General features: G+C 42.8%; 2 protein-coding genes across 8 annotated transcripts in view; both read left to right on the top strand.

The window, feature by feature from the left end:
- The window catches only part of ip6k1 (inositol hexakisphosphate kinase 1), a 73,918-nt gene extending 69,944 nt beyond the window's left edge, over positions 1 to 3,974 (top strand). Inside the window, exons 6-8 of one of the 7 annotated variants that reach the window (XR_006083816.1) lie at positions 1,105 to 2,095; positions 2,168 to 2,218; positions 2,270 to 2,418. Coding sequence is in view for 3 of the 7 variants with exons in the window: in XM_042324873.1 (XP_042180807.1) it covers positions 1,105 to 1,719 (615 nt within the window). In the remaining 4 variants the exon portion in view is untranslated. Of the gene's footprint in view, positions 1 to 1,104 lie in introns of all 7 variants that reach the window. The other 6 variants (XR_006083817.1, XR_006083815.1, XR_006083814.1 and 3 more) reach the window with 6 other exon arrangements.
- A 14,439-nt stretch (positions 3,975 to 18,413) lies between these two features.
- Positions 18,414 to 26,898, top strand: part of gmppb (GDP-mannose pyrophosphorylase B) — a 13,965-nt gene continuing 5,480 nt past the window's right edge. Inside the window, exons 1-8 of the mRNA XM_024428147.2 lie at positions 18,414 to 18,595; positions 19,447 to 19,668; positions 22,193 to 22,273; positions 22,385 to 22,433; positions 23,383 to 23,525; positions 23,868 to 24,026; positions 24,791 to 24,997; positions 25,737 to 25,919. Coding sequence (XP_024283915.1) covers positions 19,540 to 19,668; positions 22,193 to 22,273; positions 22,385 to 22,433; positions 23,383 to 23,525; positions 23,868 to 24,026; positions 24,791 to 24,997; positions 25,737 to 25,919 — 951 coding nt within the window. The 5' untranslated portion in view covers positions 18,414 to 18,595; positions 19,447 to 19,539. The remainder of the gene's footprint in view (positions 18,596 to 19,446; positions 19,669 to 22,192; positions 22,274 to 22,384; positions 22,434 to 23,382; positions 23,526 to 23,867; positions 24,027 to 24,790; positions 24,998 to 25,736; positions 25,920 to 26,898) is intronic.

Here is a 26,898-nt window from a genome sequence, read left to right as displayed (position 1 = left end):
CCCAGGTGTAACCTCTGGTTCTCTTCATGGTCCAGGTGTATACTCTGTTCTCTCTATGGTCCAGGTGTAACCTCTGGTTCTCTCTATGGTCCAGGTGTATCCTCTGGTTCTCTCAATGGTCCAGGTGTACCCTCTGTTCTCTCTATGGTCCAGGTGTAACCTCTAATCTCTCTATGGTCCAGGTGTAACCTTTGTTCTCTCTATGGTCCAGGTGTACCCTCTGTTCTCTCTATGGTCCAGGTGTAACCTCTAATCTCTCTATGGTCCAGGTGTAACCTTTGTTCTCTCAATGGTCCAGGTGTATCCTCTGGTTCTCTCTATGGTCCAGGTGTAACCTCTGTTCTCTCTATGGTCCAGGTGTATCCTCTGTTCTCTCTATGGTCCAGGTGTATCCTCTGTTCTCTCTATGGTCCAGGTGTAACCTCTGTTCTCTCTATGGTCCAGGTGTAACCTCTGTTGTCTCTATGGTCCAGGTGTATCCTCTGGTTCTCTTCATAGCCCAGGTGTAACCTCTGGTTCTCTTCATGGTCCAGGTGTAACCTCTAATCTCTCAATGGTCCAGGTGTACCCTCTGTTCTCTCTATGGTCCAGGTGGAACCTCTAATCTCTCTGTGGTCCAGGTGTATCCTCTGATCTCTCTATGGTCCAGGTGTATCCTCTGTTCTCTCTATAGTCCAGGTGTAACCTCTAATCTCGTATCCCCGTGTTGTATGGTCCAGGTATCACCTTGTATCCTCGTGTTGTATGGTCCAGGTATCACATCGTGTTGTATGGTCCAGGTATCACCTCGTATCCCTGTGTTGTATGGTCCAGGTATCACCTCGTATCCCCGTGTTGTATGGTCCAGGTATCACCTCTGTTCTCTCTATGGTCCAGATATCACCTCGTATCCCCGTGTTGTGTGGTCCAGGTATCATCTCGTATGCCCGTGTTGTATGATCCAGGTATTATCTCGTATCCCTGTGTTGTATGGTCCAGGTTTAACCTCTGTTCTCTCTTTCGTCCAGGTTTAACCTCTGTTCTCTCTATGGTCCAGGTGTATCCTCTAATCTCTGTGTTCTATGGTCCAGGTGTATCCTCTAATCTCTGTGTTCTATGGTCCAGGTGTACCAGATGGATACGGGCCACTATCTGTGCAGGAACAAGTACTACGGCCGCAGCCTGTCCATCGAGGGCTTCCGCCACGCCCTCCACCAATACCTGCACAACGGGGCGTCGCTCAGGAAGGACCTGTTTGAGCCCATGCTGTGTAAGTTACGCAGCCTGAAGGCCATTCTGGAGAGACAGACCACCTACCGCTTCTACTCATCCTCCCTGCTAATCATCTATGAGGGGAAGGAGCCTGAGCTGGCCTACGTCTGGCAGAAAGCACCACAGGAGACCTGGCAGCAGAAAGCAGCATCACCACCACAGGCCCCGGCAGAGCCCTTGGAAAACCAAAAAACACCAGCACCACAACCAGCAGCTGAGCTGCCCTCAGAGAAGGGGGTGGCAGTCAACCCAGGGCTAGGAATCCAAGGTGTCCAAGGACCAGGGATAGGAGTGGGGCTCCAAGGTGTCCAAGGACCAGGGACAGGAGTGGGGCTACAAGGTGTCCAAGGACCAGGGACAGGAGTGGGGCTACAAGGTGTCCAAGGACCAGGGACAGGAGTGGGGCTACAAGGTGTCCAAGGACCAGGGACAGGAGTGGGGCTCAAGGTGTCCAAGGACCGGGGATAGGAGTGGGGCTCCAAGGTGTCCAAGGACCAGGATCAGGAGTGGGGCTCCAAGGACCGGGGGATGGGAGTGGGGCTCCAAGGTGTCCAAGGACCAGGGTCAGGAGTGGGGCTCCAAGGCGGAGTCCACCAAGGTGTCCAAGGACCGGGGTTAGGAGTGGGGCTCCAAGGTGTCCAAGGACCAGGGATAGGAGTGGGGCTCCAAGGCGGAGTCCACCAAGGTGTCCAAGGACCGGGGTTAGGAGTGGGGCTCCAAGGTGTCCAAGGACCAGGGATAGGAGTGGGGCTCCAGGACGGAGTCCACCAAGGTGTCCAAGGGCCGGGGTTAGGGGTGGGGCTCCAAGGTGTCCAAGGACCGGGTTTAGGAGTGGGGCTCCAAGGTGTCCAAGGACCAGGCTTAGGGGTGGGGCTCCAAGGTGTCCAAGGACCGGGTTTAGGAGTGGGGCTCCAAGGTGTCCAAGGACCAGGGTCAGGAGTGGGGCTCCAAGGCGGAGTCCACCAAGGTGTCCAAGGACCGGGCTTAGGAGTGGGGCTCCAAGGCGGAGTCCACCAAGGGGCCCATGGACTGACAGAAGCCCCTCTCCAGCTGCCCCAGGCAATACCACCTCCACCAGACTACCCCCACGCCCGTCCCAACCCCTCCACAGCAGCTCCACCAGGAGCCTCTCCAGCCCCTTCCACCCCAGCCCTCAGACCCCCACACCCCCCCTCCACCACTACCACTCCCCTCCAGCCCCAGCATCAGTGTGGACGTCCGCATGATAGACTTTGCCCACAGCACCTTCAAAGGTTTCCGCGACGACCAGACGGTGCACGACGGGCCGGATCGGGGCTACGTGTTTGGATTAGAGAGCCTCATCAAGATCCTAGAGGGCCTCCGAGAGGAGAACCTGTAGTAGCCGAACCTGGGACTGACGAATTGGTCTTGTCTCAAATGGATGGTACCCCCTATTCACTATGTAGTACACTACTTTTGAACAGGGCCCATAGGGTGTTAACGTCTTCTTTCTCTTTAATTATTATTATTATTTTTTAAATAAAACCCAGGGTGCGTCCAAAAAAGGGAAGCCTTACTCCTATAAGGATCTAGTCAAAAGTAGTGTACTATGTAGGGAATAGGGTGCCATTTGGGATGTACCGATGATGGTGGTTCAGGAGAAGACTAACTGACACATCTTCAGATGTCCTCCTCTCCCTCAGTGCTACTACCCGCTACCCTGTCCTCAATGACTCTGTTTTGGAGCAAGAAAAGCACATTATCTGTAATAAGAAACCTGATGGAGCAGTGATCTGTAATGAGGATCTGATGGAGCAATGATCTGTAATAAGAAACCTGATGGAGCAGTAATCTGTAATAAGAAGGACCCGCTGGAGCAATGATCTGTAATAAGGAGGGCCTGATGGAGCAATGATCTGTAATAAGGAGGACCCGGTGGAGCAACAATCTGTAATGAGGACCTGATGGAGCAATGATCTGTAATAAGAGGGGTCTGATGGAGCAGTGATCTGTAACGAGGACCTGATGGAGCAGTGATCTATAACGAGGACCTGATGGAGCAATGATCTGTAATGAGGACCTGGTGGAGCAGTGATCTGTAATAAGGACATGATGGAGCAATGATCTGTAATGAGAAGGATCTGATGAAGCAATGATCTGTAATAAGGACCTGGTGGAGCAATGATCTGTAATAATAAGGACCTGATGGAGCAGTGATCTGTAATGGGGACAAGATGGAGCAATGGTCTGTAATGAGGATCTGATGGAGCAGTGGTCTGTAATAAGGATGACTTGATGGAGAAATTATCTGTAATGAGGACCTGGTGGAGCAGTGATCTGTAATGAGGACCTGATGGAGGAGTGATCTGTAATAAGGACCTGATGGAGCAATTATCTGTAATGAAGGATCTGATGAAGCAATGATCTGTAATAAGAAGGACCTGATTGAGCAATAATCTGCAATTAGGACCTGATGGAGCAATGGTCTGTGATTAGGACCTGATGGAGCAATGATCTGTAGTAAGGACCTGGTGGAGCAATGATCTGTAATGAGGACCTGGTGGAGCAATGATCTGTAATGAGAAGGATCTGATGGAGCAATGATCTGTAATGAGAAGGATCTGATGGAGCAATTATCTGTAATAAGGACCTGGTGGAGCAATGATCTGTAGTAAGGACCTGGTGGAGCAATGATCTGTAATGAGGACCTGGTGGAGCAATGATCTGTAATGAGAAGGATCTGATGGAGCAATGATCTGTAATGAGAAGGATCTGATGGAGCAATTATCTGTAATAAGGACCTGATGGAGCAATGATCTGTAGTAAGGACCTGGTTGGAGCAGTGATCTAATGAGGACATGATGGAGCAAGGATCTGTAATGAGAAGGACCTGATGGCGCAGTGATCTGTAATGAGGACCTGATGGCGCAGTGATCTGTAGTAAGGAGGACCTGATGGAGCAGTGATCTGTAGTAAGGAGGACCTGATGGAGCAGTGATCTGTAGTAAGGGGGATCTGATGGACCTGATGGAGCAGTGATCTGTAGTAAGGAGGACCTGATGGAGCAGCGATCTGTTGTAAGGAGGACTTGATGGAGCAGTGATCTGTAGTAAGAAGAACCTGATGGAGAAGTGATCTGTAGTAAGAAGGACCTGATGGAGCAGTGATGGAATGGATGGAAGGCCGGGGGTATGTCTATGCTACTGTCTGACAGTAAAGGTGAAAGGCCGTGACCTTAGACTGTAAATGTCACTCCTTTCTGACTGTTGTGCTCCTAGAATTAGAGACACAAACTTAAAGGGAGCGTCTACAGCCGTGTGTGTATGCTATCAATCCTCCTGGACAGAAATGGCTGCCATTCCTCTGAGGGAAACATAAAAAGGGCAATGTCTGCCTTGTGGGTTTTGTCGCCACTGAGTGGCCAACTAAAGTATTGCATTGAAGAAAAGGCACAAGATGGATTTGGTTTTGAAGGTAGTGAAACCACTGCTCAGGGCAAGTCCAGGTCCTGTTTTGGGCCCAAATGGCATCCTATTCCAATTTTCTTGGTGCACTACTTTTGATCTGGGCCCACAGGGAAACCCATAGGGCTCTGGTCAAAAGTAGTGCACTACAAAATGTATGGGTGCCATTTGGGACATAACCCCTGTCTCTGCTGTGGGACTAGTACAGAGACTGAAGTGTGTATACGTCAATATGTGTTAAGGGACAGTGGGGGGGGTGTTGTCTTGGGGAAGGGAAGTCTCCATACAGCTGTAGTCCCTAGTCTCCATACAGCTGTAGTCCCTAGTCTCCATACAGCTGTAGTCCCTAGTCTCCATACAGCTGTAGTCCCTAGTCTCCATACAGCTGTAGTCCCTAGTCTCCATACAGCTGTAGTCTCCATACAGCTGTAGTCCCTAGTCTCCATACAGCTGTAGTCCCTAGTCTCCATACAGCTGTAGTCCCTAGTCTCCATATGGCTTTAGTCCCTAGTCTCCATACAGCTGTAGTCCCTAGTCTCCATACAGCTGTAGTCCCTAGTCTCCATACAGCCATAGTCCCTAGTCTCCATACAGCCGTAGTCCCTGGTCTCCATACAGCCGTAGTCCCTAGTCTCCATACAGCCGTAGTCCCTAGTCTCCATACAGCTGTAGTCCTATCAGGGGTTTCATAGATGAGCAACTTTGCTTACAGGCTGATGTTTGTCATGAAAAGCAAGGGTTAATACATTATTTTCCCTCCTTGATAAGAGGTTGAAAAATAAATAAAACCCAGGGTACCTCTGAAATTGGCACCCTATTCCCTAATGAAGTGCACTACTTGTAAGGCTCCAGAGCCCTATGGGTTATGTATCCCTGGTCAAAGCCAGTGCATTACATGGGGACTAGGCCCCAGCCTTCAGGCTTCAATTGAAATACAGCACAGCTCTGTGTCTCCCCAAATGGTTATCTAATTTATTAACAGGTCACAGTTTTATTATGTTGCTTTCTATGGTTAGTATCTTGCTTATTCTGTTCTAAATAGAGCCACCGACCGTTTCATTTAAAGGTATCCAACTCATTTTCGAACGTTGCCATTGGCAAAGCCAAACAACAGAAGTGATTTAATTCGACTTCCACTTTATTTCCCTACTGCTGTGCGCCAGTGGCAAACTTGCCAGAGTTATTTATTTGAGTCAAAGAGAATAAAAGTCAAGTAAACAAGTGTAATGTTATATTATTGAATTTGAGTTTGCTAACGTTAGCTAGACCTACCGGTAGGCTAGTTCTGTTGTGATAATAACGTTAGCTAGACCTACCGGTAGGCTAGTTCTGTTGTGATAATAACGTTAGCTAGACCTACCGGTAGGCTAGTTCTGTTGTGATAATAACGTTAGCTAGACCTACCGGTAGGCTAGTTCTGTTGTGATAATAACGTTAGCTAGACCTACTGGTAGGCTAGTTCTGTTGTGATAATAACGTTAGCTAGACCTACTGGTAGGCTAGTTCTGTTGTGATAATAACGTTAGCTTGACCTACCGGTAGGCTAGTTCTGTTGTGATAATAACGTTAGCTAGACCTACCGGTAGGCTAGTTCTGTTGTGATAATAACGTTAGCTAGACCTACTGGTAGGCTAGTTCTGTTGTGATAATAACGTTAGCTTGACCTACCGGTAGGCTAGTTCTGTTGTGATAATAACGTTAGCTTGACCTACCGGTAGGCTAGTTCTGTTGTGATAATAACGTTAGCTTGACCTACCGGTGGGTTAGTTCTGTTGTGATAATGACGTTAGCTTGACCTACCGGTAGCATGGTTCTGTTGTGATAATAACGTTAGCTTGATCTACCGGTAGGCTAGTTCTGTTGTGATAATAACGTTAGCTAGACCTACCGGTAGGCTAGTTCTGTTGTGATAATAACGTTAGCTTGACCTACCGGTAGCATAGTTCTGTTGTGATAATAACGTTAGCTCGATCTACCGGTAGGCTAGTTCTGTTGTGATAATAACGTTAGCTAGACCTACCTGTAGGCTAGTTCTGATGTGATAACAACGTTAACTTGATCTACCGGTAGACTAGTTCTGTTGTGAAAATAACGTTAGCTTGACCTACCGGTAGGCTAGTTCTGTTGTGATAATAACGCTAGCTTGACCTACCGGTAGGCTAGTTCTATTGTGATAATAACGCTAGCTGGGCCTACTGGTAGGCTAGTTCTGTTGTGGCAGAGTCAAGGCCCGGGTTAAGGCCCGGGCTCACGTTGGTGAGCATCCACGCTTGAGGGAAGTTTGTTTTATCGTTTTACAGTCCTACACCTGTCAATCAACTGATCGACGTATCCTACTGCAAGCCGCTATTAATAAAGTGGTGACACAAGACCATTCAGTGCTTTCAGGGTGTGTTTGTCATAGTGGGAACCGCAAATAGTAGACGACTTCAATGTACATGTCCGCCTAATGGGAAAAAACAATGTAGTAACAAACGCTGTTTAGTCTGCACATCTTTTACAGCATGTCATTACCTCATTGCTCAAGTGGTTTCCATTTCCCTGTTCTCATCTCTGTTTGTCCTGTGCAAGTATTTGCAATGCATCAGTACAGCAAAATTATCACGTGGCCAAAACTGATCCCATCAATGCCACAATCTCTCTTCAACTTTCCTCACCATCATTTTATATGCTCTAGGCCTGTTTTTACATTCAGCAATTAGCAAGATCAAGGCTGTTTCTTTCCCCAAATAGAATAAAAACAGATTTAAATAAATGTCCTGTCGCTTTTGTAGCCTATAGCTTTTCCTGGCATTTCACGAGAAGAGACATGGCGTATTGCGGAGAGGCTTCCGTAGCCTATAGCCTGTTGCACACAGGTACTTCTGGAAGAGAGAGGCTAGTGAATTGTAGTTGAAGGAAGAAGCAACATGTTAGCTAGATATTAACCTGCCAAAGTGCAAAGAAAAATAACTTAACAGATGATGAAACGGTAGATGCATCGGTTCGTTCCTCCAGGCTGTGCTCTTGTAACGGATGTGAAATGGCTTGCTAGTTAGCGGTGGTGCGCGCTACTCTGTGGTCCCCGACTCTCTACCCTGGGCTACAACAACAACAGTGCAATGAGGAATCTATTATTGTTATCTAGTGAGAACACCATTTTTTTTTTTTTTTTTTTTGACCATAGGCTGTAGTGATGTAGGCTCGTTTGAATAACCGCTCACGCTTCCTGCCGAAATAACAGCCTAGGTCATTTTTACGTAACCGTCTGGGTCTATTCTTCACAGTTGAGAAAGTCCAGAAAGGTACATTAACAGGCCACTCGTATGGTGTTAGACCTATTTTTGTCAGGATGAAGCCCTGTGTTGAGATTCTACTATGGTAGTATGCAGCTTCCACGTTTTCACTACACTCCGCCCGTTAATACTGTTTTACATGCAGCAAGCGAGGACAGGCGCGTCGTTGCGCCACACAACAATGAAGACCGATAAGGCTCCAGATGTAGCCTGGACCCTAAATTAGAAGCGTATGCATATTAGCCAATAATTCATAAGCTCAGTGTAAGGCTTAATACTGCAGTGAATAGCCAGTTTCAAGTGAGTGGGGAAAACTCGTTTTGGCTGTGAACCTGCACTGAATAGCCTATGTCATTTTGAATAACAACTCAAAAGCCTGCCGTTGTTTGTTTTTTTTGGAATGCATATTGATTTGGAAATAACTGCATCTAGCCTGTCTGATTAGGAAACCATTTGGAACATTTAGGGGTTTGTTCTCGGCAGTTTAGCCTAAAAGGTCCAGGCACATTAGCAGAACAGTAAAAGGTTGTATCAGCTATCAGGAACATGGTAATGCAGGGATTTTTAAAAATATTTTTTTATTATGATATAAATTATGATCATGTTGAAGAAGTTGTATCCATAGTTTCATCGTTTGGCTTCCGTGTTTAAAAAGCGTTTGAAAATGAGGTGGATATTATTATTATTATTTATTTTTTCCTCCCTATACCAGAGTCTGGTAGTTAGGCCCGTCCCCGTCCAGGTATACCATTGGGACACTGTATAACACATATCCTTTAGTCCAGACACATTGATGCCCCTCTCTGTTTTACAAACTAAGCCTTTCTCTCATTTTAGGATCTTTTTTCATTTGCGCTGTAGAAGGTGTATTGAAAGCCTGATTCTTATTTTTTATAGTACTCGTTTTCTTTTGGGGGCGGTTAAGTCACGTCAAGGGGCAGACTAGAGACCTGGCTTCAAATAGGTTTCAAATCATTTCAAATACTTTTTTAGCAGGGTTTTAATTTGAAAAATAAATAAAAACCCAGGGTATGTCTGAAATTGCACCCTATTGCCTGGCAAAATGTAACCAAATCAAATTTTATTAACCAATACAATAGTCTCAAAACTGCAAATCCCGCCTATGACCTGGCCCTCCAGGCAAGCAGGCTAAAGAAAAAGCCTTTGAAAGATTTTTTGTATTTGAACCCAGGTCTGCTACTCTCACCACCGATACGCAGTGAACCCTTGTCCTCCATCTTAGCACATGTAGCAGAATGATAGTAGAGACTCTACTCCTTCACCACTCTCACCCTCTTCTTCTCCTGTGTCCTCCCTCTGTTCCCCAGCCCACTCACCATAGTCTGTTAGTCTAGTGTCACCCAGTTGGTTAGGATGTCTCTCTCTCTCTCTGTGTGTAGATTGGTTGAACAATGGTGCACTGTAGCTTTAAGTCACTTTGATACATTTTTTAAATGTGGATTATTTTTTCTTCTTCTCTGCTCTGGCACGGTTGCAGGTCTTGTCTTAGTTTAATATCTTTGACAGGGTTTCAAAATTCCCAGGTTTTCCACATCCCAGTTAGAAGAATCCCAGACTCAGAGGATGAAATGGGCTGGTTCCTGCTTATCAGGACTTCTGGGGATATGGGGAAAGTTACCAGGAACACTTTGCTACTCTACTCTGACTACAAAGCACTAGGATGCTATAATATCGTATCTTTAAGTATAACTAATATTATCTACTGCTACACAAGTACATGAACTGACTTGGATGTGGCCAGAACTGTAAAAAACTCCATTTCAACACATGCAATCCAATGTTGAAAAACAGACACTGTAGAATTACTGGTTTTCTATTGGTTTAGAGTTCTATCTATCTACTACATGCATGCTGATTCTATTCTGATTCTAGAACCAATTCTATGTGTGTTTCTATTTGGCATTATGGAGAAAATTTAGTCTCCCGCAAAAGTCACACTTCTCGTCACAACTGTTAAAAATGGTTGTTTTCTTACCCCCAGAGTTCCAAATTCATTCTTATTTATTCAAGACCTTTTCTTCAAACTAATTTATATGGAAAAATATGATAATGGAATTTCCACCTGTGGGGAATGGTGGTCTCTTTATCAGTCTACTTGGCAGGGCTTTGTAATGTGTTATTGTCCAAAAATACATTTTTCAGGTTGATTAACCCAGAAAAAAAAATGCTTTGGAGGGACAAAGTAGTTTTTAGATGGAAGGGAGAAAAAAACTATTTCAAGATGCCAAAATAAATATATTTTCAAAGCAGCTTACTATCGTCCAAAAAAATGGGAAATAGTTTGTTTGTTTGAACCTTTTTTAAAAAGTGGGCATTTGTGTTAAATTAATAAGTCTACATCGCAGCGATACAAACCACGAAACTGGTGCTGTGTCAGAGACAAAGTATCCAATCGAAATGCCACCCTATTCCCGCTATATAGTAGTGCACAACTTTTGACCTGAGCCCTATGGGTCTTCGGGTTAAAAGTATGGCACTATGAAGGGAATAGGGTGCCATTTTGAACAAAGGAATAATAAAGTCAAAGTAATACAAGAGGGGAAGAAGAATCCATAGGAGTCTATACAAAGGGATCTGGGAAGGAGAAGTGTCCTCCTCTGTGGTGGATGTTATTTGTCTTTACATAGATCTGAAAAATTACTTGTAGAAGAAAATATAAATATATATAAATATATATATATATATATATATATTACCCGAGAGTATCTTTTTCCCTTTGTTGTTGCATGGATGGATATTTTTTACGAATTATAATATGACATCTTTATGACAACTTTGAATGTGAGCTATAAAACCATTTATTTAAGAAATAAATGTTTCTGTGTTGTCTGTTTTTTGCTTATTTGTATTTTATTTATATTATCTAGTATCAGGGAAAATGCCAGACCTAGGGTAACCGCACTAGTGTGTGTGCTAGAACATTGTTCATGTGGGAGGCAACCTGTCTGCCCTAGGGCCGGCAGATAGCCTAGTGGTTAGACCGTTGGGTTGTAACCGAAAGGTTGCTGGATTGAATCCCCGAGCTGACAAGGTTTTTTTTTTTTTTTTTAAACTGTCGTTCTGCCACTGAACAAGGCAGTTAAACCCACTGTTTCCCCAGGTAAGGCTGACATTGTAAATAATAATTTGTTCTAACTGACCAGTTAAATCAAGATACTAAAAAAAAAAGGGGAGAGACTATAGTACCTACTATCTAATAAGGTCGCATACACACAAAGTAGAACATACTCTAGCCTATATATCCTCAGAGCAAGCAGAGGTGGCAACTGCAAGAAAGATAGAAAGACAACAGATGAAGAAACGTTCAGAGGAACCAGACAGAAGTTGCATCCACCGGCTTCGAAACATTCATAACTAGTGGACAAATGTCCCTATTTGACTCAACCACCCTAATCAAGTGATTTGAAAGTGTCAACATTACATGGGTACTATTTTAGTTTTGTAGGAATGCATTTATGCAACATTTGGTATTATGAAAAAATACTTTTTTGTGTGTGTGGCTGTGTCCAGTGTTGGGGAAGAAAATATAGTTCACACTGAAAGAAGTTAAGAAACAAAGTTAAAATAACTAAAGTTACTTTGGATGTAATTAACAACTTTTTTTTTTTTTTCAATCTACTTCGTGAAAAAATTATTACCTAAATCTGAAATTGCAGATCACTCTGGAGTCCGATGTAAACAGAATGTGTGATTTTAGCCTATTAAACGCAAAGTGAGAATCAGGCAGGTCTGATTGCCGATCAAGAAAGGAAATGTTTGCATACCTCACCCGTTTTGTTGTTTGTTGTAGTTCTGATAGTTAGCTACACCACTACAAGGTAAAAAACTAATGAACTACTTAAAACACTACCAACGTTTGAATTTAGTTCAAGTACCACCAAGCTACGGCAAAATCTAATTAAATTACTAGTTGAACTACCTACAGCTATTTCACTACTCCCCAACGAATTATATACGTGTATTCACTACATGACTGACGGGGCGCTGTTCTGAAGTCCCCCGTCCGCCGTTATGATACTCATAAGGAACAGCCTCCATAGGAATGAATGGGAATCTACAGTGTTTCAAGGACAAAAATACATTTGACGTATTTATTTGTTGTAGTGAGGACTGCAACATAAGACCTCTATAAAAAAAAATCTAAAATGTTTTTTAAATTTTGAATGTTTATTGAGAAATGATTGGTGTCTGTTCAGTTCATACAACACTATGTATTGTTCTTTAAAAAAATATTACATAGTTTGTAATAATAAAAATATATATTTATTTTCCAAAACATGTAGCTTTTGAAATGAAAACATGTAGTTAGATAGCACTCCTCTGCACTACAAAACAAAACAATATAAGTCGATTACTGTAATGTAAAGCTGGATAATTTAATACATTATCCCATTATGTTGTGTTCAATATTACTGACCAATTTTAAGATCAATCGGATGTAAAGTTACTCCCCCAAGAAGCCAGTAAAAGACATGGCAATCGTGTCCAGATCAATAAATTGCTCTCAGTACAATTAGCGCAGGAAGTGGTTCACGAGTGAGACTAAAAATCACTGGGTTCACTGGTGGCCTTTTGTAAACAAGGCCTGAAAAAAAATATGTTTTGCAACAAGAGAAGAGTTGCCACATTTATCCAATAAACCCTTTTCCCATAACGATATCATGCAAATTATTGACATAATTACCGGCCCAGGCCGATAGTGGTCAAGTTCATGGGGTTCAAGAACAAGATAGGGGTTCTGGAAACAGCCAAGAACTTGAGGAAGATCAACGTCCCTCTCGAGGACAATCCTGAAGCTGTGCACCAGAAGATGAAAGAACTGATCCCAGCCATGAAAGCTGCCAAAGCACATGGGGACATTGCTTCCATCCGCTATGACAGACTCATTGCCCCCCCCCCCAATCCCAAAAGACTGGAAGGGATGAGAGAGCCAAGCCTATGGGTTCTTAGCTTCAACCCCACAGTACACACACACCAATTGATTAATGGACTGCTGAATGTGTTGCTTTTTTTCTCCATTTTTTATCTTGCTTTGTTTGCCCTTTCCCATATTAAGTCTATCTCTGATAAGCTACCCAGGAAAGGGTTGAAAATAGCCCATTTAAATATATGCAGCCTTAGAAATAAGGTTAATGAAATCAATAACTTGCTAACATCAGATACAGTGGGGCAAAAAAAGTATTTAGTCAGCCACCAATTGCACAAGTTCTCCCACTTAAAAAGATGAGAGAGGCCTGTAATTTTCATCATAGGTACACTTCAACTATGACAGATAAAATGAGAAAAAGAAATCCAGAAAATCACATTGTAGGATTTTTTAATGAATATATTTGCAAATTATGGTGGAAAATAAGTATTTGGTCAATAACAAAAGTTTATCTCAATACTTTGTTATATCGCAAACCGGTGCGCCTGGCACCTACTACCATACCCTGTTCAAAGGCACTTCAATATTTTGTCTTGCCCATTCACCCTCTGAATGGCACACATACACAATGCATATCTCAAGGCTTAAAAATCATTCTGTAGCCTGTCTCCTCCCCTTCATATACACTGATTGAAGTGGATTTAACTTGTGAGGGATCATAAGAGCAGGTGTTTATAATGTTTTGTAGAGTATTTATGACACTGGTTGGCCTATCCCTCTGCACTGGCACAGATCAACTACTCACAGGGATCCATCCTCTGCTTTCTTCAGCGTCTCAGCATACGACACATTCTGTGCTATTCTGAGCCTGGCCACCTCAACCTGCCTCTCTCGCACCGGACACCTCTGATCCCCAGCAACATAGGCACCCCTACAGTTGACACGGATAACTTTTTCCACCGAAACTACACATCCCTTTGTCCCATGCCCTCCTGCACTCTTCCCACATCTTGGAATCTCCCTCCTACACACTGCTGTGACATGACCATAAACGTGACACCTGAAACCCTGCAGCGGGTTCGGCACAAAAGCTCTAAAAGTAAATCATATATCCTAACATGACTTTGTCGGGTATCACCAGCTGTCTACTACCTTAGATACGGATAACGTGATTTGGCAGACGTGATCAGCAGAGCTAGAGCTAAGCCTGTCCAGCTAGAAAACATAAAATTAAGTATTTTGAGAAAAATTGACATAGCCAACAAATGGAAATGTGTTCAAAATAAAATAACTGCACACTATGTAAAAACCAGCTCCTCCCTCGACAGAGATCGATCATCTCGAAAACAAAACCAGACTACGGCTCACCACCTAGTTCAAAACACCTGGCAACTTGGAAATCACGTTCAAGCGGATTACTTCCCCCTGTATATATAGCCTCATTATTATTTTGTGTTACTTTTTAAACTTGATTTTTTTATGTAAATATTTTTTAAAACTTATTTAGTCTTAAAACTGCATTGTTGGCTTGTAAGTAAGCTTGTAAGTAAGCATTTCACGGTAAGGTCTAAACCTTTTGTATTCGGCATATGTGAAAAATAAAATTTGATTTGATTTCAAAGTGTTTTGCTTTATGAGGATAAAAATTGTAGATTGCATGAATTTTACAAAAGTCGACTGCAAGTTTCTGCAGTGGCTCTTCACCAACTTCATCCTGAAGCCATCGCCTGGATTGTGGGAGGTTCTATTGTCAACCAATCAGTAGGTTGTTTTTGTTTGACCCACGCAAACGTGACCAAAGACGTGACTGAAACAGGAACAAACGTTGTATTCATGTTAGCTAGCAGTGGATATACAAACAAATGGGAAATATGAGGCTCTCGCTCACTAATTGATTGTGCAATCCACACACATATGATTTCAGTTTGTGAGGATGTGATATGGTGGTTGGAAACACGTTTATTTCAATCAAATGTATTTATAAAGCCCTTCTTACATCAGCTGATGTCACAAAGTGCTGTACAGAAACCCAGCTTAAAACCCCAAACAGCAAGCAATGCAGGTGTAGAAGCACGATGGCTAGGAAAAACTCCCTAGAAAGGCCAAAACCTAGGAAGAAACTTAGAGAGGAACCAGGCTATGAGGGGTGGCAAGTCCTCTTCTGGCTGTGCCAGGTGGAGATTATAACAGAACATGGCCAAGCTGTTCAAATGTTCATAGATGACCAGCAGGGTCAAATAATAATAATCACAGTGGTTGTCGAGGGTGCAACAGGTCAGCACCTCAGGAGTAAATGTCAGTTGGCTTTTCATAGCCGATCATTCAGAGTATCTCTATCGCTCCTGCTGTCTCTAGAGTTGAAAACAGCAGGTCTGGGACAGGCAGCACGTCTGGTGAACAGGTCAGGGCTCCATAGCCGATCATTCAGAGTATCTCTACCGCTCCTGCTGTCTCTAGAGTTGAAAACAGCTGGTCTGGGACAGGCAGCACGTCGGTGAACAAGTCAGGGTTCCATAGCCACAGTCAGAACAGTTGAAACTGAAGCAGCAGCACGGCCAGGTGGACTGGGGACAGCAAGGAGTCATCATGTCAGGTAGTCCTGAGGCATGGTCCTAGGGCTCAGGTCCTCCGAGAGAGAGAAAGAAAGAGAGAATTAGAGAGGGCATACTTAAATTCACACAGGACAACGGATAGGACAGGAGAAGTACTCCAGACATAACAAACTGACCCTAGCCCCCGGACACAAACTACTGCAGCATAAATACTGGAGGCTGAGACAGGAGGGGTCAGGAGACACTGTGGCCCCATCCGAGGACACCCCCGGACAGGGCCAAACATGAAGGATATAACCCCACCCACTTTGCCAAAGCACAGCCCCCACACCACTAGAGGGATATCTTCAACCACCAACTTACCATCCTGAGACAAGGCCGAGTATAGCCCACAAAGATCTCCACCACGGCCCAACCCAAGGGGGGGAGCCAACCCAGACAGGAAGATCACATCCTGAAATGCAGGAGAAAGGCCATAATGTATTATTCCAGCCCAGGTGCAATTTAGATTTTGGCCACGAGATGGCCAAAATCTAAATTGGATCAGTTTAGACTGATTCAATGACCCATTGCATTTCTGTTCAAAATTTTGTATCAAGACTGCCCAAATGTGCCTCATTTGTTGATTAATAACAATAACAATTCATTCATGTTCATAATTGTGCACTCTCCACAAACAATAGCATGGTATTCTTGCACTGTAATAGTTATTGTAAAATGGACAGTGCAGTTAGATTAAAATAATTTAAGCTTTCTACCAATATCAGATATGTCTATGCCCTGGGAAATGTTCTTGTTACTTACAACCTCATGCTAATTGCATTAGCCTACGTTAGCTCAACCATCCCGTGAAAGGGACACCAATCCCAAAGAAGTTGGTAAATATTGGCTTAGGAGATCTTACTACTAGAATACTATTCTATTATCTCATAGAATACTTGTTATTCTATGAGATAATCTAAATCATCTAAAGTCACTTTTTGTAAATTTTGAAGAATTTATTTCATTTTTAAAAAAGCACATAAAGGTTTCATTATTCATAAAGGTCATGTTAACTGACTGATATTATCTCATAGAAACAAAACGTATAAGATCACCATAGTCTGTGTTAACCTCATACCTTATCCCAAAACCCTATCCTTTCATCATAAATGTTTGCCATATGAATGGCTGAACGAACAAACTCATTTCCCGGGTTTTAGGACTATAAGCTGGGGAGCTCTATTACCACCAAAGATAATAGCCATAAAACCAAGCAGTCAAACAGGGAACTGGTTCCAATCATTTGTCCACCATTCCTTTTTCCCATAGGGGATTTCAGAAACACTTAAAATAAGGGCTGTGTTTTGTATAGACGTTTTGATAACCGTGTAAATCTCTCGAGGACAAGATGACTTTTATCAATATATTCATCCATATTTACCCTCCAGAAATTAAATGCTAATTAGCTGCTAATGTGGCTATCATAAAGAACTACAAATGGGATGATGCTCTAAATGAGACTGCCGAATCGAGGCAAAGGTAAGAATCTGTGGATTAACGATCTAATGTTAACTACATTTAGTAATGAATAAATTGGATACATTTCTTTAAATTGACAATTCTGTAAACTATCTTGGGCAAGTTTGACATTTACACGATACCTGTTAGCAAAGGGATCATCTAGAGATGAGGTGCAGGAGCTAGCAGGGATTTGTAGTCTTGCATGATGTCTACTTTGATACTAATTAGCATTTGAGCGAATCTGAGCGTAAATAAAGCCGAATATATTGATAAAAGATCTTATCTCTGAGAAATGTATACGGTAATCAAAACGTCACGCCAAAGTAAGTCCACACAACAGCCCTTATTTTAAGGGTTTCTAAAATCCCCTTTGTGAAAAATGAATGGTGGAAAAACAATGGAAAATTTTCCCTGTTTGACCGCTAGGTTTTATGGGTATTATGACACTTCCACTGTGGGGCTCTATACTGACAAATTACACGTCTCTCCACTCTACGAATGAGAGCCATTGTCCACAAAGCAGCACGGTGGGCTGTCTTGCTCCCACCAATCCTTTCTTTGGATTGGTGGATAGTAGGCCGTCATTGTAAATAATAATTTGTTCTTAACTGACTTGCCTTGTTTAATAAAAAATTAAATACATGCCATTATTGTCATCATTTTTTGAATATTCGATGAGGGTTGTTGACGTCAGCCGCCTGTATTCAATGGAGAGAGATGCTACACTACACGCCTCATGACATGAATATGCATATACATCAAGACAACTCCGATATAAATAGTTTTTTCTCTCAAAGTTGCCAGGATGTTAAGTGTCCCACTTATATATCAATACACTCGTAACAACTTAAGCATAACGCTTCTATTCGATCAAATAAACCTCAAGTAGCAAGTAAGCCATTCATTTTTGTTGTTGACCAAATTCGACACTCTCATTGACCTCCACACAAAAAAATTCCTTGCTCGGTGAGCGAAACAATGCCACGTCCTGGAGGGATAGTTGGGCCTCTCTCTTCCTCTATGTTAACACTCACAACGCGCCCATTATGACAGGTGAGCACCTGTCGTGTGTTGTGCCATTTTGGGGTACCCAATCACTGTCGTTTACTCACATATTGGGGCAACTTTATGTTATCCAGATTTTCGATGTTAGTTATCATGTCCATTCACTTATATATATATAAATAAATAAAGTGGCATTTTGACAGCACTTCCTATAAAGTGGCATTTTGACAGCACTTCCTAGCCACGTTGTTTTTCTGTGATTGGTCAAGAAACAAAAGGGGCGCGGCCAAATAAGGATTTGAGACGTTCTATTATCGGCTATGGTTACTAATAAAACGCTAAATAAAACCCGCAATTTAGAGATCCTGATAATACTATGCACTCATATAGTCTTAAATAAATTAATATTATATCCACAATTATGTTGTTGTTGTTTTTTAGCCCCAATGGCAAATGTGAAGGTGCATATTTTAATTCCAACGTCCCTTTTACGTCACGAGTTGTAGTCGAAAGGCATTGTGGTCTAGATCCGCCCGGAAAGATAGTTTTAAAGTGAATCTTGTCATTCAAGGATTTAAAACCCCGTTTTTACACGTTGTTTAGTGGTTACGTGTCATATTGATACACAGTCAGTTCTAGATATATCTTGACGTTTTGAAGAAACAAGTTGGCAAAGGATTTATTAACTTTTTTTGAGTGAGTTTTGTTTTGTCTTTTTGTACTTTGTTGTTGATTTAGCTACCATCCAGCTAGCTCGCCAACTTAACGATTGTTGTCTAGGGAGCTAATGTTACTTACTGTACGTTTAGCTAGGTAGATGTATGAAGTTTGACTAGCTAAAGATTTACAGTTTATTTATATTTTTTCTTTCTTTTCAAAGAGATCGTTTGAAGTGCCTCAACTCTCCAGCAAAAATGATGCTTGATGGTTATTTAATTTGCTGGTTTCATATTTCATTCATTTAGCTATCTTCGATAGCTAGCTAACCAAGACAGGGCGCTAACTTAACTATCTAACTTGGGTAGTTAACTAAATAAGCTTCCTGTGAGTTGAAACCACTGTGATTTGTTTACTCGTATCAGCTGAACATATTTTTGTTGTTATCACGGTGTATTTGTCCAGACAGACAGTTAGTTAGCTAATCAGCTAACTTGCTACTAGGACTGAGGAAGGCAAAAGGTGCACGTAGTTAGCTGTCTGGGGTGTATTCAGGAACAATACATGGTTTCTAGTATGTTGTAAGGTTATTTACATTGTACCATCAAGGACAATCGCTTACTAGGGGAGTGAATGAGGGTGACCGCCCATGACCCTGTCAACACTTGCTCAACTAGACTGTTATAAATATAACAACTGTTAAGGGGTAAACCAAAGATTACACATTTTCAGCCATGGTTTAGTCATTACAGTTCAATCTAAACAGCAATGGTTTCTGAACACACTTCTTTACAGCTACACCTCTGAATCCAATGTTGCATGTGTATGACTGTTCTAGTACAGTCATGGAGGATTCACTCATATCACACGTTTTTGATTATTGTATCTAGGCACCACTATAACCTCAATCTCCCAGGACTTGATGCTCACGGCCATCCTGATCTCTTTAACCCATTGATGACCCCATCTCGTACTGGGCCAAGATGAAAGCTCTGATCCTAGTCGGTGGCTATGGGACTCGACTCAGGCCTTTAACCCTCAGTGTGCCTAAACCACTGGTGGAGTTTGCCAACAAACCCATCCTTCTGCATCAAGTTGAAGCCCTGGTCAAGGTTAGTGACTCCAACAACCTGTCATTGTGAATATTAATTTATCATTGATGTGTAATCTATTTACTGTACTGAGTACAGTATGCACAATGACAGAATGTCAATGTATTATCCAAATATAAAAAATATAAAAAATTGAAGAAAAAATAGTGTCTAATTGTTTACACAATTGAACATCGGAGAACACCTCATTGACAACAAGCTGGAGTGCTATTTTGTTAGTAGTTTAAACAAGACCTGGTAGAATTGCTTCTCAAGGCTGACTAGTGAGTCTATTACTCTGGCTGCTGTTGGGCCTCAAGGCTGAATAGTGAGTCTATTACTCTGGCTGCTGTTGGGCCTCAAGGCTGAATAGTGAGTCTATTACTCTGGCTGCTGTTGGGCCTTAAGGCTGACTAGTGAGTCTATTACTCTGGCTGCTGTTGGGCCTCAAGGCTGACTAGTGAGTCTATTACTCTGGCTGCTGTTGGGCCTCAAGGCTGAATAGTGAGTCTATTACTCTGGCTGCTGTTGGGCCTCAAGGCTGAATAGTGAGTCGTACAGCCTGCCATCATGTACATTCATAGAGCATGGATTTATGATCTATCTGGTAGATTATAAATCTGTAACATTCACATGTATAGTGACTGTACCTACCTACTCCAGTACAGTGTAAATGGCTGTATCTGGGTTTCTGTACGGCACTTTGAGATATCAGCAGATGTATCAGCTATATAAATACATTTGATTTGATATCTACAGTTGAAGTCAGAAGTTTACATGCACTTAGGTTGGAGTCATTAAAACTCGTTTTTCAACAACTCCACAAATCGGTTAGGACATCTACTTTGTACATGACACAAGTCATTTTTCCAACAATTGTTTCCCTACAGATTACTTCACTTATAATGTACTGTATCACAATTCCAGTGGGTCAGAAGTTTACATGCACTAAGTTGACTGTGCCTTTAAACAGCTTGGGAAATTCCAGTCATGGCTTTAGAAGCTTCTGATAGGCTAATTGACATCATGTGAGTCAATTGGAGGTGTACCTGTGGATGTATTTCAAGGTCTACCTTCAAACTCAGTGCCTCTTTGCTTGACATCATGGGAAAATCAAAAGAAATCAGCCCCCAAAAAATGTAGACCTCCAAGTCTGGTTCATCCTTGGGAGCAATTTTCAAATGCCTGAAGGCACCACGTTCATCTGTACAAACAATAGTACGCAGGTATAAACGCCATGGGACTACGCAGCCGTCATACTGCTCAGGAAGGAGATGTGTTCTGTCTCCTAGAGATGAACGTACATTGGTGCGAAAAGTGCAAATCAATCCCAGAACAACCGCAAAGGACCTTGTGGAAATGATCGAGGAAACGGGTACAAAAGTATCTATATCCACAGTCAAACGGGTCCTATATCGATACTCAGCAAGGAAGAAGCCACTGCTCCAAAACCACCATTAAAAAGCCAGACTACGGTTTACAACTGCACATAGGGACAAAGATTGTACTTTTTGGAGAAATGTTCTCTCGTCTGATGGAACAAAAATAGAACTGTCTGGCCATAATGACCATCGTTATGTTTGGAGGAAAAGGGGAGAGGCTTGCAAGCCGAAGAACACCATCCCAACCGTGAAGCACGGGGGTGGCAGCATCATGTTATGGGGGTGCTTTGCTGCAAGAGGGACTGTTGCATTTCACAAAATAGATGGCTTCATGAGGAAGGAACATTATGTGGATATATTGAAGCAACATCTCAAGACATCAGTCAGGAAGTTAAAGATTGGTCGCAAATGGGTCTTCCAAATGGACAATGACCCCAAGCATACTTCCATAGTTGTGGCAAAATGGCTTAAGGACAACAAAGTCAAGGTATTGGAGTGGCCATCACAGAGCCCTGACCTCAATCCTAAAGAAAATTTGTGGGCAGAACTGAAAAGGTGTGTGCAAGCAAAGAGGCCTACAATCCTGACTCAGTTACACCAGCTCTGTCAGGAGGAATGGGCCAACATTCACCCAACTTATTGTGGGAAGCTTGTGGAAGGCTACCCAAAACATTTGACCCAAGTTAAACAATTTATAGACAATGCTACCATATACTAATTGAGTGAATGTAAACTTTTGATCCACTGGGATTGTGATGAAAGTAAAATATGAAATAAATAATTCTCTCTACTATTATTCTGATATTTCACATTTTTTAAATAAAGTGGTAATCCTAACTGACTTAAAACAGGGAATTTTTACAAGGATTAAATGTCAGGAATTGTGCAAAACTGAGTTTAAATTTATTTGGCTAAGGTGTATGTAAACTTCCGACTTCAACTGTACCTACAGTACAGTGTACCTACATTACAGTGTAAATGGCCGTACCTACCTACTCCAGTACAGTGTACCTACCTACTCCAGTACAGTGTACCCACCTACTCCAGTACAGTGTACACAGAGTAGGCCTTCTTATTCCTTACTGTACACTCAACATAATGAAGCGTTTTGTATCCAGGAAAGGGAAGTGTACGTTGTTTATTCTGTGTCTGACTGTCGACAGGCTGGAGTTAACCATGTGATCCTGGCTGTCAGTTACATGTCTGATCTGTTGGAGCGAGAGATGAGGGTTCAGGAAGAGAGGGTAAGGCTTTTTTCCCCCCCTATTGTCAATGTATGTATTGTTTTGTATTGGAGCTTTTTGTCTAAACAAATTACTAAGCACTTGACATGCGTACTGTTTTCTGCTTTACAGCTTGGTATTAGAATCTCCCTGTCACATGAGAAGGAACCACTTGGAACAGGTACAACCCGCTGATCAACTGGGGCGTATGCAGTCATTAGTCTGCTCCTACAAGTTAGGGAGAAATCTCACCAGACCGTTTGTCTGTGTGCATAGTACAGGGCCGTACGCTTGCTGTCGGCGCGGTATCTTATTTTAATCATTGGTTTGGGGGGGTAGATCAGCTTCCATCAATATAATGTCTGCATCACTTCCAGTCCCCCATACATTTTTTTTGTATGTATATATATATATATATCTCATACACACACACACACACACACAAATCTTTTAAAAAAACAACAATATTTTCCTTTATTACTTTCTAACCCTACCTCCCCTAATTGGAGTTAACTAGTGAACAAACACTCTTAGGCTTCTACTTCCTGCTTATAGATTTTATGGGCCCAGTCTATTTCACAATAGTTTTATAATTTTTTTACTCCTGTCCTTCCTCTAACTTCAACCTCTCCTATCTATTTCTTTCACAAGTAATGAACCAATATATGTTTTATGGACAGACTGTTTTACATGAGTTATCTTGTTATTAGTTATTGTTCCCAACATTCAGCTCTGTTCAATTCCTCCCATCTATTGCATAACACCATCCATATTGGATTTCTGTTTGCCATATATTTTAACTGTGCTGTTATCTTTCACAAGTTCTGAATCTTTCTATTCTCATCATTTCTACAGATTATACATTTTAAAAATAAACCTTTTTGCTAAAAATAATTATTATATTATTGATCAATTGACTTGATTTTTCTTATAAAAAAAGGTTAAATAAATAAATATGGCCATTTTCAACCCAGCAGCAATAGATCCTTTTCATTGGCATAAAAATCAAGTTGATTGAATAGAATTGAGCTGTTCACTTCCAGTTTTGGTCCTTTATCCTTACGGATATTTAAAGTTAATAGAATTGTTAACTCAGTGTATGTTTATCTTGTCGTCGTCCCCCACCCCAGCCGGTCCTCTTGCTCTGGCCAGAGAGCTGCTAACGGACAACGACGAGCCATTCTTCGTCCTCAACAGTGACGTAATCTGTGACTTCCCCTTTGAGGACATGTTAAAGTTCCACAAGCACCATGGCAGAGAGGGGACCATTGTGGTAAGTGGAAACTGTTACTGTTGGCCCTGTAGCTCCTACACCCTAGATACTCCTGTAGATCTGAGAGGATTGGCTGGGTTTAAGCCACATGGTGAAAAATACCACCCAGCCTATCGGACGGCAAGGTGGAAATACTACCACGTTGCTTATAAACCTATCAGGAGTGTTTAGAGGCAAGGGACCTCTGCTGTTAGAGCAGGCCAATCAACACTGTCAAACTGTTTCAGGGGATCAGCTTGAGCAAGACGAGACCTCTAATGAGTTGTTATTGGTGATGCAAGGGGATTGGTAGACTGCAATGTAGTCCGTCTCAAACGAGCGCTGGTGACTGTCTGTTCCTAGGTGACGAAGGTAGAGGAGCCGTCGAAGTATGGCGTGGTGATGTATGAGGTAGAGAGCGGACGCATCCACCGATTTGTGGAGAAACCCCAGGTGTTCGTCTCCAACAAGATCAACGCTGGGATGTACATCTTTAGCCCAACCATGCTCAAGAGGATCAAGGTTAGTGCGGATGTGAAACCTCTTCATTTTATCACATCATATGATGTTTCGACACAGCTAGTAAAGAAAACCGTTTTTTTTCTTTGTGGATTTAGAATCTATTTAGAATCAATTTAGAATCAATTTAGAATCAATTTAGAATCAATTTAGTATCTATTTAGAATCAATTTAGAATCTATTTAGAATCTATTTTGTAACCTTAAGCCGATGTTCTGAAAATGTGTCCACTCACTGTACTGTAAGTCACATTGGATACAATGGTGTGCTAAAGTGGATTGTGATACGTACACTGTGTGTACAAGACATTAGGAACGCCTCGATTTGTTGCGGCATGGATTCTACAAGGTGTCGAAAGCGCTTCCACAGGGATGCTGGCCCATGTTGACTCCAATGTTTCCCCACAGTTGTGTCTAGTTGGCTGGATGTCCCTTTGGTGGTGGACCATTCTTGATACACACGGGAGACTGTTTAGCGTTTTAGTCCCAGCAGCGTTGCAGTTCTTGAAACACTCAAACAGGTGCGCCTGGCACCTACTACCGTAACCCATTCAAAGGCACTTTAAATCTTTTGTTTTGCCCATTCACCCTTGGAATGGTACCACATACACAATCCATGTCTCAAGGCTTAAAAATCCTTCTTTGACATCAACACGGGACATCAGTAGGGGACCATAACTTTAATCTGGCCAGTCTATGTCATGGAAAGAGCAGGTGTTCATGTTTGTTTTATTTTTTTTACACTCCGTGTATATTGTATTCTTCCAGCTCAGGCCCACCTCTATTGAGAAAGAGATCTTCCCCTTCATGGCCGAGGAGAACCATCTCTACGCAATGGAGCTACAAGGGTTCTGGATGGACATTGGTCAGCCTAAGGACTTCCTGACGGGGATGTGTATGTACCTGCAGTCTGTACGACAACACACACCTGACAGACTGAAGACTGGGCCTGGGTTCCTGGGTAACGTGCTGGTGGTGAGTCAACCAGTCTGACACCGGATCATGGCTTCTCCATTTAGCTGCCCTCTGGTTGGCTTGGTGGTGGTTCCTCCATTTAGCTGCCCTCTGATTGGCTTGGTGGCGGCTCCTCCATTTAGCTGCCCTCTGGTTGGCTTGGTGGCGGCTCCTCCATTTAGCTCCCCTCTGGTTGGCTTGGTGGCGGCTCCTCCATTTAGCTGCCCTCTGGTTGGCTTGGTGGCGGCTCCTCCATTTAGCTGCCCTCTGGTTGGCTTGGTGGCGGCTCCTCCATTTAGCTGCCCTCTGGTTGGCTTGGTGGCGGCTCCTCCATTTAGCTGCCCTCTGGTTGGCTTGGTGGTGGCTCATTCAGTTAGCTGCCCTCTGATTGGCTTGGCGGCGGCTCCTCCATTTAGCTGACACCTTTCAGGTCATGAGGTCCTAGGGTTTGTGTCTGGACTAAGCCACAAAATATAGACATTCACCGGGTGTAGGATTTTAGTCCATTCCATCAATTACTGTATAAATAAGTTACACATGTGGTATGTTCCTGCAGTTACAGACACATCTCACAAGAGGGAGCCTCGTCAGAAGATCAGATATAACCAGGCTCTTTGTCATCGGTGTGCTGATCTAGGATCAGTTTAGCCTTTAGATGCATAATGAATACAAGTATATGAACAAAATGGACCTGATCCAAGATCAGCTTTATATATACATGCCATATTCTAACCTGGCATTGCTCTGTGTTCTGGTCCAGGATCCTACAGCCCAGATAGGGGAGAACTGCACCATCGGGCCCAACGTGACCATCGGGGCGGGGGTGGTGCTGGAGGACGGGGTCAGGATTAAAAGGTGTACGGTACTGAAGGGGTCAAGGGTCAGATCACACTCTTGGCTCGAGTCCTGCATCGTAGGGTGGAGCTCCTCAGTAGGACAGTGGGTGAGTAGAGAGGAGACACACACACACACACACACAGTGGGTGATTAGACCTTGTTGAATATAATTATATATGTGTAATAATACCACAGAGATATTATTTTAAGAGTAGAGGACTGTTTACTACTTCATTAACTAGACTCAATCTTCACACACTCGCACACGCACGTGGTCTCCCCAAGCAATATATATATATATACACACACTACCGTTCTTAGAAATGTCCTTGTTTTTTAAAGAAAAGCAAATATTTCTGTCCATTTCAAAATGACATCAAATTGATCAGAAATAAAGTGTAGACATTGTTAATGTTGTGAAGGACTATTGTAGCTGGAAATGTTAACACAGCTGAAAACTGTTGTTCTGATTATTAAAGAAGCAATAAAACTGGCCTTCTTTAAACTAGTTGAGTATCTGGAGCATCATCGGAATAGATTAAGATGGGCAAAAGAACATAGACAAGCAATGTTCCTCTGTCCAGGGTCTGTCTGTGTCTTTTGCCCATCTTAATCTATTCAGACGCCTCACAAGTCGCCAGATGACGATCGATGATATAGAGTACAGTATATACGTATGCATATGAGATGAATAATGTAGGGTAAGTAACATTATATAAGGTAGCATTGTTTAAAGTGGCTAGTGATATATTTACATCATTTCCCATCAATTCCCATTATTAAGTGGCTGGAGTTGAGTCAGTGTCATTGACAGTGTGTTGGCAGTAGCCACTCAATGTTAGTGGTGGCTGTTTAACAGTCTGATGGCCTTGAGATAGAAGCTGTTTTTCAGTCTCTCGGTCCCAGCTTTGATGCACCTGTACTGACCTCGCCTTCTGGATGACAGCGGGGTGAACAGGCAGTGGCTCGGGTGGTTGATGTCCCTGATGATCTTAATGGCCTTCCTGTGACATCGGGTGGTGTAGGTGTCCTGGAGGGCAGGTAGTTTGCCCCCGGTGATGCGTTGTGCAGACCTCACTACCCTC

Source organism: Oncorhynchus tshawytscha, linkage group LG07 (genome assembly GCF_018296145.1).
Source record: "Oncorhynchus tshawytscha isolate Ot180627B linkage group LG07, Otsh_v2.0, whole genome shotgun sequence".
NCBI lineage: Eukaryota > Metazoa > Chordata > Actinopteri > Salmoniformes > Salmonidae > Oncorhynchus > Oncorhynchus tshawytscha.
Note: the sequence above shows the minus strand (reverse complement) of the source record. Positions and strands in the feature narration are given on the sequence as shown.